The sequence below is a fragment of the Pistacia vera genome, unplaced genomic scaffold (assembly GCF_008641045.1).
Source record: "Pistacia vera cultivar Batoury unplaced genomic scaffold, PisVer_v2 Contig46, whole genome shotgun sequence".
In the NCBI taxonomy this organism is placed as follows: domain Eukaryota; kingdom Viridiplantae; phylum Streptophyta; class Magnoliopsida; order Sapindales; family Anacardiaceae; genus Pistacia; species Pistacia vera.
In genome coordinates, this window is record NW_022196290.1 from 148,668 (window position 1) to 159,014 (window position 10,347).

Genomic DNA, 10,347 nt, shown 5'->3' on the forward strand with positions numbered 1-10,347 from the left:
TGAAATTTCCCTTAACAGCTGGTTTCCAAATGGTAAATATCACCTCTTATCACGTATTCATGCTTGCAAATACAACCCCATATCATTAATTAATTAGCCTGAAATTTCAATAGCCTTAATATCAGGTTTCTTAACATCCAGTTTAGGAACAGTAACAGTGAGAACTCCATTCTCCATGGAAGCCTTAATCTGATCCATCTTCACATTCTCCGGCAACCTGAACCTCCTCGAGAACTTGCCACTGCTACGTTCCACACGGTGCCATGTGTCGTTCTTGTCTTCCTTCTCTATGTTCCTCTCTGCACTTATTTGAAGCACCCTGTCGTCTTCAATCTCCACCTTCGCTTCCTCTTTCTTGAGCCCTGGAAGATCGCCCTTGAACTCGTGAGCTTTTGGGGTTTCCTTCCAGTCCACACGGGTGTTAACAAAAGCTGAAGTTTCTTGAGAGAGTTGAGAGGAGAGTGACGATACGGATGATGGGAAAGATGCTGCTTCGTGAGTTACCAAAGAAACTGGGAATCAGCGACATTTTTACTAAGGAACGTGAGTTTGAAGTAGGGGTTTGATATCAGAATTTGGAACTGAAGGTTGATTGGATGCTGAGAAAGTTTGCTGCTTGTTTCTTGGTAGCACAGGTGGGATAAGATGCAGGGGAGAAATCTAGCACCTTCTCGGTGTTTTGGGCTGTTCAGTTAACGAACTATTGGGTAAATTCCAGAACCTTTGAGGCTTTGCTAGAAGGTGTCTACTCTTTTATGGGCTTTAAGCTGTTTAGATACGCATAGCAATATAGCATAACAAAATGAATTAAATTTCAAATACCATTACCTCAGATTAGCTTCAATAAATTTATCAAGTACAAGCCATAATCATGTTTTTGATTGAGATCTTATTTGTATCCAACATCCATACAGAAATGTTACAAAAAGTTACAACAGAACTGAACAATGAGATTTCTGGCCATTCTTGGGAGCATAGGGCTCATATGCCTACGTATGAGAGAAACCATCAATGGCATTAAACTGACATTATAAACTCTAATAATTCATTCAAGGAATTATAAGAAGATCCACCTTTCTTGATGCTAACTTCAGTTTTTTCTTTGAGTTCTGCTGCCCTCTGCCTCATCTCATCTCCATCTTTTTCCACCATCAGCCTTTTTATAGCTCTCTCTTTTACTCCTCTTTCCAAATCATTCTCCAATTCAAACCCATTTCTCCATACCTGACTGATGTACCTCGTGTTTATTTTTTGATCCCCAAAAGCTGGTCTACAAATCATTGGAACCCCTTCACTTATGCTTTCAAGTGTTGAATTCCAACCACAGTGGCTCCAAAACCCTCCCACAGCACTATGTGCCAACACTTCTTGCTGTGGAGCCCATCTCACAATGCAGCCTCTTTCTCCAACAGTCTCTTTAAAGTCATCAGGAAGCCTATCAGTAGGTTCTGCTCCATTATCAGGATCAGGCCTAAGCACCCACAGGAAAGGTTGCTCGCTGTTGGCTAGGCCCCAAGCCATTTCTGTTAGCTCTTTGGCATCCACGGATGCTATGCTTCCGAAACTTATGTATATAACTGAGTTGTGTCTTTGCTTGTTAAGCCATGAGATGCAGCTGCTGTCCTCTTCCAGTAAGCCACTAGAGGAAGCCGAAGCAATTTTGTGCATGGGACCTATTGAGAAGTTTGGAACTTGGCATTGCTGTTGATATTGTGCTAATAATGATTGTTCAAGGCAATCCATGGTATTCCAAATGATGGCTGACGATGCCCCAATATTGCTCAGTATAGCTATAACTTGCCAAATGCCATCTAAATTATCGTTGCTGGTAAATCCTTGAATCTGAGGGGATGAAGCCCGGGCACTAACTCTGTTGAACTGGAATCTGCATCAAACATAGGCAGTAGTGGTACGATTATAGATTTGAAATACTACTACCCCTTCACATGATAAAACTACTTCATTAAATTAAGCAATAATCGTTACAGTTATTATTAGCACATCCTCAGTGAAGAAGATACTGAGTTCTTATACCTTGTGGAGTAGTGTAACCTTCCTCTTGGAGCCGAGGATATGCAAAGTACGTCAGCACACTGGCAACACTACCAGTTTGTAAGATGATATTTGGCAGCTTCAGATGGCAAGCCACTGCTTGAGCAAAGGACATGAACCCATCATAAATGATGCAGGGGAGTTGGTCATGCTGGTCCTGTTTCTCTATCATCTGACTCAAAAATTCCTGAAATGGAGCCCTGCAGTTTAAGTTAAGATTTGACATGAAGGCTAAAAAATCAAGAGGCATTACAGGTTTGGATGATGTGCTATCCGGCAATGATAGGAAGACAAAATCAGGATGATTGGAAGTTTGAGGAGAATTGAATTGGGCATGAGCAACTGTGATGGAGAAACCTCTGGAGTGAAGGATGGTGCCTAGCTGAAGCATCGGATTTATGTGTCCTTGGAATGGACAGGGAACTAGCACCAGTTTTCGGTATCTACACCCCTGTTTTTCCATCCCTCTTCTTTCTGGGAGATTTTTCTCTGCTAGTAGTTGAAATTCTTCTTTCTGGAGCAATAGAAATTTAGCCTTAAACAAGTCGATAACTACTACACAAGCATTACCTCAGGTAAACTATATGTCAACCAAATAAATTTTGTCGGATAGATGTATCCATAGATAATCCCAAAGACATAATTTAGGCCTCTTCTTTATTTTAACCCTTTGACTTAAATACTGACAGAAGCAAAGGACAATACAGCTTTTTCTTGGACGGCAGGTTTTAGGATTTTCTTCTGTTTTTGCCTATGATCATGTCTTCCAGGCTTCTTTATAAATTTTCAAGCAGAATACTCCCCATAGGACACATAATTATAATAGTTTATATAACTCTACACTTAGCTGCGGCTTGGAGTGAAAAATCATGGATCTAGATGGCAATACCGAGTACTGATACATAATTTGTATCCAAAGGCCTCATAAATAGCAAGTATTAATAAGGGATAGGCCTATGCCTACTTGACTCAATGACTCTTAATAGAAGCCACATTGCGCTCAGAAGTTGGCATTGTTTCCAATAGCTCAAACATGTCTCACCCTCTATGCCATACTTTTCTTACCCATCAACTAATCTCCAATAAAAATCAGCTACCATATTTAGATTTTTGTCATATTTTGATGGCTAAACGCATTAACATTCTGCTTTGTTAATAGCAGATTGGGCAGCAGAAATTAGCAAAAGATCCGAACTTAATGCAAGTACAGGAATTTTGCAAGACTAAAACACCAAATAGACCAAGCGTAGATTCATATTACATTAAAAGAGCCAACAATCGCACCTCTAAACCATTGAAACAAAACACATGTTACATACTCTCAGATCAAATTTGTTTATCGTGGGAGAGTGGCATGACTCTATTTTTCTTTAACCTTTTAACCGGAAATCTCAATAGCCTTCATATTAGGCTTCTTCATCTCCACTTTAGGAACAGTGACTGTAAGAACTCCATTCTCCATTGAAGCCTTAATTTGATCCATCTTTGCATTCTCCGGCAACCTGAACCTCCTCGAGAACTTGCCACTGCTACATTCCACACGGTGCCATGTGTCGTTCTTGTCTTCCTTCTCTATTTCCCTCTGTCCACTTATTTGAAGCACCTTGTTGTCTTCAATCTCCACCTTCACTTCCTCTTTCTTCAAGCCTGGAAGATAAGCCTTTCTTGATACTAACAGGAGCAGAAATCATCCATGGGTCTAAGATGCTGAAGACGCTAGTTCTGAATCTTCTGATGGCAATTGGCATTAAACTGACGTTATAAGCTCTACTAATTCATTCAAGGAATTATAAGAAGATCCACCTTTCTTGATACTAACTTCAGTTTTTTATTTCAGTTCTGCTGCCTTCTGCCTCATCTCCTCCCCTTCTTTTTCAACCATCAGTCTTTTAATCGCTCTCTCTATCTTCCCTCTTTCCAAATCATTCTCCAACTCAAACTCATTTCTCCATACATGGCTGATGTACCTTGTTTTCACCTTTTGATCCCTGTAAATAAACGTAATGAATATTCACTCTTCTTATTCATAGCTTAAAAGAATACATATTTATATACACTTGTTATCAATCTAAATTAGGATAGAAGTGATCCCTATAACCAAGGATTTTAATGTGATCCCTATAATCTAGGAAGTCATATACATCTATAACACTCCCCCTCAAGCTGGAGTATAGATATTAATTATACCCAGCTTGTTACAAAGATAATCAACTCGAATCCCAGTTAGAGCCTTTGTGAAGATATCTCCCAATTGTTCTCCAGTCTTCACATACCCAGTGGAAATTAGACCTTGCTGTAGTTTCTCACGGACGAAATGACAATTGATCTCAATGTGTTTTGTTCGTTCATGGAACACTGGATTAGATGCAATATGAAGAGCCGCTTGGTTATCACACCATAATTTCGCTGGTACTGAAGTTTCAAGGCCTATTTCAGTCAGGAACTGATATATCCACATTATTTCACAAACAGCTTGTGCCATAGCCCTATATTCCGACTCTGCACTTGATCGTGACACAACATTCTGCTTCTTGCTCTTCCATGATATTAAATTTCCTCCGACAAAGACACAATAGCCTGATGTGGATCTTCTATCTACCTTGGAACCTGCCCAATCTGCATCTGAGAAACATTCAATGTGAGAGTGACTATGATTGGTATATAATATACCGCGTCCAGGGGCTCTTTTCAAATAACACAAGATCTGCTCCAAAGCCGCCCAATGATGAACTGTTGGGGAGGCCATAAACTGACTGACAACACTTACTGAATATGCAATATCTGGACGAGTCACCGTAAGATAGTTCAACTTCCCAACCAATCTTCTATATTTCTCAGGATCTCCAAATAGTTCACCATCCTTCGTAAGCTGCACATTAGGAACCATCGGAACACTACATGGCTTTGCCCCCAATTTCCCTGTCTCAGTTAATAAGTCGAGCACATATTTCCTCTGAGAGAGGTATATACCTCTTTTGCTCCTTGTAACTTCAACCCCTAAGAAATACTTCAATATCCCTAAGTCTTTTGTGTGGAACTGGGTATGGAGAAAAGACTTAAGAGATGTGATGCCCACACTGTCACTCCCAGTAATAACAATATCATCCACATACACAACTAGAAGAATGATGCCAGTTTCAGACCGTTTGTAGAAAACAGAATGGTCAGTTTTACATTTCAGCATACCAAATCTCTCAACAGCCTGACTAAACTTTCCAAACCAAGCACGAGGACTCTGTTTTAAACCATACAGAGATTTGCGAAGATAACATACTTTCCCATACTCCCCCTGAGCAACAAACCCAGGAGGTTGCTCCATATATACCTCTTCCTGAAGATCGCCGTGAAGAAAAGCATTCTTGATGTCTAGCTGATGCAAAGGCCAATCATAAGTAGCTGCCATAGAGATAAACAGCCGAATAGAGGTAAACTTAGCCACAGGGGAAAAAGTATCAGAATAATCAACTCCGTAAGTCTGAGCATATCCTTTAGCAACCAGACGAGCTTTTAGTCGAGCAACTGACCCATCTGGATTAACTTTAACTGTAAACACCCATTTGCATCCAATTGCCTGTTTCCCTGAAGGTAAATCTACCAATTTCCAAGTACCATTGTCATCTAAGGCATTCATTTCCTCTATCATTGCATTACGCCAACCAGGATGAGAAAGGGCTTCATGAACAGTTTTAGGGATAGTAATAGAATCAAGGGAAGCAATAAAGGAACATGATGAGTGTGACAAATGATCATAAGAAACACAAGAAGAAACAGGATAAGTACACTGTCGTTTACCTTTTCGCAATGCAATAGGAAGATCATCACTTGAAACTGGATCGGATGACGAAGAAGTTGGTGCCGGACATGAAACGGGAGGAGGTGGACGACGAGAGTAAACTTTGATAGGAGCAGGAGCAGGAGCAGGAGCAGGAGCAGGAGCAGGATCAGGATCAGAGATAGGAGCCGGTTCAGATATTGGTGCAGGGGAAGTGAAGGTATAAACTAACAAATCATCATTATCATCATCCTTCGGACGATCTGCAGGAGAAGAGGGAAAGTATGGTGTTTCTTCTAGAAAGGTAACATCAATGGAAACAAGATACTTATTAAGACTTGGACAATAACACCGATATCCTTTCTGAAGTCGAGAATAACCAAGAAAGACACATTTTAATGACTTGGGATCTAATTTAGTGACTGATGGTCGAACATCCCGAACAAAGCAAGTGCTACCAAATACCCTAGGTTCAAGAGGAAATAATGCTTTGTTAGGAAAAAGAATACTGTACGGGGTCTCACCATGAAGGACAGAAGACGGCATGCGGTTAATCAAAAAACAGGCGGTGGAAACGGCATCAGCCCAGAATGGTTTAGGAACATTCATCTGGAATAATAAGGCTCTTGCAGTTTCAAGAAGATGTCTGTTTTTCCGTTCTGCTATTCCGTTTTGAGATGGAGTATCAACACATGAAGTTTGATGAAGAATGCCATTCTGGGTCATGTAATTTTGAAAAGAAACTGACAGATATTCTTTGGCATTATCACTGCGCAATGTATGAATAGAAACATTGAATTGAGTTTTAATCTCAGTACAAAAAGCACAGAAATAAGAGAACAAATCAGAACGATTTTTCATTAAGAATAACCAAGTCATACGAGAGTAATCGTCCACAAATGTAACAAAATATCTAAAACCAGTTTTAGACAGAACTGGACAAGGACCCCAAACATCAGAGTGAACTAACTCAAAGGGAGAATTAGCTCTTTTATTGACTCTAGGACTAAAACTGACACGATGATGTTTAGCAAACTGACATGACTCACACTCTAATGTAGACACTTTATTAAACTGAGGACACAATCTCTTCAATGAAGGAAGAGATGGATGGCCCAAACGACAATGTGCTTGAAACGGGGATGCAACACTAGAACAAGCGACAGGTGTAGATTTTGGTCTGTCGAGAATGTATAAACCTCCAGATTCATGTCCTTTACCAATAATCTTCTTCGTCGTAAGATCCTGAAACAAGCAATAATCGGGAAAGAATAAAACACAACAGTTAAGAGCACGAGTAAGTTGGCTAACAGAAATCAAATTGAAAGAAAAATCTGGTAAATGTAAGACATTTGACAAGGGAAGCTGTGGAGTAGGGGTAACTGTGCCAGACCCAAGAACGTAGGATGGTGACCCATCTGCTAAAGTCACATTCGAAAGGGTTTTTGATTGATAAGTAGCAAAGAGACTGGGATTACCTGACATGTGATCTGTTGCACCAGAGTCAATGACGAATTTGGAGGATGAGGAAAGGAGACATGTATTTGGCTTACCTGAGTCAGCCATAGCCGTGACAGGAGTAGGTGAAGCCTTTAATGATTCCTGGTACAATGAAAACTTGGCAAATTCATCTGCAGAGATAAGAACTGACTGATCCGAAGTATCATTGGTGGATGCAACATGGGCAGAGGGATTTCTTCTATTTCTGTTCTGAAGCTTTCTACAATCACGCTTCATGTGTCCTGGCTTATGGCAATAGTGACACACGATTCCTCTCATATTACTATTTGACCCTCCTCCTTTGTTGCCACTTCCAAATTGTGATCGCCTAGATTCATAGTCATTCTTTTGACTGATGAGAGCATTACTAAACTGAACCGGTGGGGTACCTTCTGTGTGAAGTACCCTACTAAAGACATCATGCAATGAAGAGATCTCTAGACTGGCTAGAACCTGAGACTTAGCAGTCTCAAATTCAGAAGGAAGACCTGCAAGAAAACTCATGATTGCCATTTGCTCCCGTTGTTTTTGTTGAACTTTGACATCAGCACTGAAGGGTAACAACATGTTCAACACTTCATAAGTCTTCGTAAACTCCATAAAATAAGCTGTAAGAGACTTATCTTGTTTCTCTGCACAGTAGAATGCCTTACACACTTCATAAATATGAGAAACATTCCCTTTTCCAGAATACAGAAACTCCAAATAATTCATCAGTTCTTTAATAAACTCACAATGATTAATTAGGCCAAGTACCTCACCGTCAATAGAGTTCCGTATTTGTAGAATCAACCGAGCATCATCCCGGAGCCATGTCTTTTTCGAATCATCCTCAGATGGATCATCAGTTATACGATCATCTTTATCAATACTCCGCAAATACAGTATAATAGTTTTATGCCAATCATGGTAATTAGTTATACCAATGAGCTTATGTTCTGTAATTTTCGACATCGTCGGTATCATTTCCATCACTGGCTTTGTATCAGACATGTCTTAAACAGATGATAATCCCAATGCACACCAACAAACGGTTAAAACAAAGCAAACCAACTAAATTTCAGTGACACACCAAATCAATCAACAGTCACCACCAACCAAAGGCCACAGCAATAAAAAAACCAATAACCAAACGAAAACAAAGTGCCGAAAGATCACAACTAAGTCCTCAAAAATATCCAAACAAAGAACAGCAGTGAACCAGTAAGAGATTACCCAATCCAGCACGAAAATGTGCTATACAAGTACCGACGAAGCAGACGAAGAGAATTTGAGGAGAAGTCAGCTGTGCACGCGCTCTCACGCGCCGGCGCGTGTTACTATTCACCGAAGTTTCGGGTGGCGCGTGGAGCTCACGCGCGGTGATTTTGATGGCCGGAACTCGGGGTTTTACCGATCAACGGCTTCTGAATCTCCCTTGGGTGGCGGTGTTGAACAAATCTCAACCCAAACAGGTTTTCCCAATTTAAAACCCAAACCCTAATTTCCCAATTTTGAGACCCAAACCCTAATTATCTTTTAAGGCTCTGATACCGCGTAAATAAACATAATGAATATTCACTCTTCTTATTCATAGCTTAAAAGAATATATATTTATATACACTTGTTATCAATCTAAATTAGGATAGAAGTGATCCATATAATCAATGATTTTAATGTGATCCCTATAATCTAGGAAGTCATATACATCTATAACAATCCCCAAAACATGGCCTACAAATCATTGGAACCCCTTCACTTATACTTTCAATGGTTGAATTCCAACCACAGTGGCTCCAAAGTCCTCCCACAGCACCATGTGCCAATACTTCTTGTTGTGGTGTCCATTTCACTATGTAGCCTCTTCCTCCCACAGTCTCTTTAAATTCATCAGGCAACCAATCAGTAGGTTCTGCTCCATTATCAGGATCCGGCCTAATCACCCACAGGAAAGTTTGGTTGCTGTTGTCTAGGCCCCAAGCCATTTCTGTTAGCTCTTTGGCATCCACGGATGCTATGCTTCCAAAACTTACATATATAACTGAGTTGTGACCTTGCTTGTTAAGCCATGAGATGCAACTGCTGTCCTCTTCCAGTAAGCTACTAGAGGACGCCGAAGCAATTTTGTGCATAGGACCTATTGACAAATTTGGAACTCGGAATTGTTGTTGATATTGTGCTAATGATGATTGTTCAAGGCAGTCCATACCATTCCAAACGATGGCTGAAGATGATCCTATATTGCTCAGTATAGCTATTAGTTGCAGAGTGGGATCTAAATCATCCAAAGTGCTTGATGGTAGATCCTTGAATCTGAGGAGATGAAGCCCAGGCACTAACTCTGTTGAGTTGGAATCTGCATTAAAAAAGTGGTAGTTTCAAGCTTCAGAAATCATCACCAGCGGAGGTACGCTACAAATTGATCTACAAAATTAAGACTTGAAATACTATCACCCCTTCACGTAAAGGAAACATGTTAAAATTAGTTCATTGTGTTAAACTGTGAGCATTACAATTGTTATTAGCACATATTCAGTGAAAACAATATGGAGTTCTTATACCTTGTGGTGGAATGTAACCTTCCTCTTGGAGTCGAGGATATGCAAAGTACGTCAGCATAGTGGTAACACTACCAGTTTGTAAGATGATGCTTGGTAGCTTCAGGTGACTAGACACTGCTTCTGCAAAGTACATGAGTGCATCATAAATTATGCAGGGGAGTTCGTCTTGCTGCTCCTGTTTTCCTATCATCTGACTTAGAAATTCCTGGAATGGGGCTCTACAGTTCAAGTTAAGACTTGACATGAAAGCTAAAAAATCACGAGGGATGTCAGGTTTGGATGATATGCCATCTGGTAGGGATTGGAAGATAAAATCAGGATGATTGGAAGTTTGAGGAGAATTGAATTGGGCATGAGCAACTGTGATAGAGAAACCTTTGGAGTGAAGGATTGTGCCTAGCTGAAGCATCGGATTTACCTGTCCTTGGAACGGACATGGAACTAGCACCAGTTTTCTGCATCTCCGCCCTTGTTTTTCCATCT

The 10,347-nt window shown here is 40.4% G+C and overlaps 3 protein-coding genes across 3 annotated transcripts; all 3 read right to left on the bottom strand.

Annotated features, from left to right (window-relative positions):
• Positions 1–93: 93 nt before the first annotated feature.
• LOC116144970 (class I heat shock protein-like) lies at positions 94–529 on the bottom strand. The gene is given in 2 exon segments (XM_031430422.1): positions 94–481; positions 483–529. Coding segments are annotated over 2 exon segments (435 nt in total).
• A 435-nt stretch (positions 530–964) lies between these two features.
• LOC116144965 (UDP-glucose iridoid glucosyltransferase-like) lies at positions 965–2,449 on the bottom strand. The gene is given in 3 exon segments (XM_031430413.1): positions 965–1,820; positions 1,823–1,885; positions 2,035–2,449. Coding segments are annotated over 3 exon segments (1,275 nt in total). The 5' UTR covers positions 2,444–2,449; the 3' UTR covers positions 965–1,017.
• A 6,554-nt stretch (positions 2,450–9,003) lies between these two features.
• LOC116145033 (UDP-glucose iridoid glucosyltransferase-like) lies at positions 9,004–10,345 on the bottom strand. Its single transcript, XM_031430485.1, has 2 exons — positions 9,865–10,345; positions 9,004–9,659 (listed from the first exon to the last, which is right to left on the bottom strand). The coding sequence occupies exons 1-2, from the start codon at positions 10,343–10,345 to the stop codon at positions 9,004–9,006; spliced, it is 1,137 nt and encodes a 378-aa protein (XP_031286345.1).
• Positions 10,346–10,347: the final 2 nt, after the last annotated feature.

Excerpts from the sequence above, each read along its gene's own strand:
- LOC116145033 (XM_031430485.1), bottom strand. The coding sequence starts at position 10,345 with ATGGAAAAACAAGGGCGGAGATGCAGAAAACTGGTGCTAGTTCCATGT. Across the intron at positions 9,660-9,864 it reads AGGTTACATTCCACCACAAG|ATTCCAACTCAACAGAGTTA; the intron begins GTATAAGAACTC and ends TTTTTAATGCAG.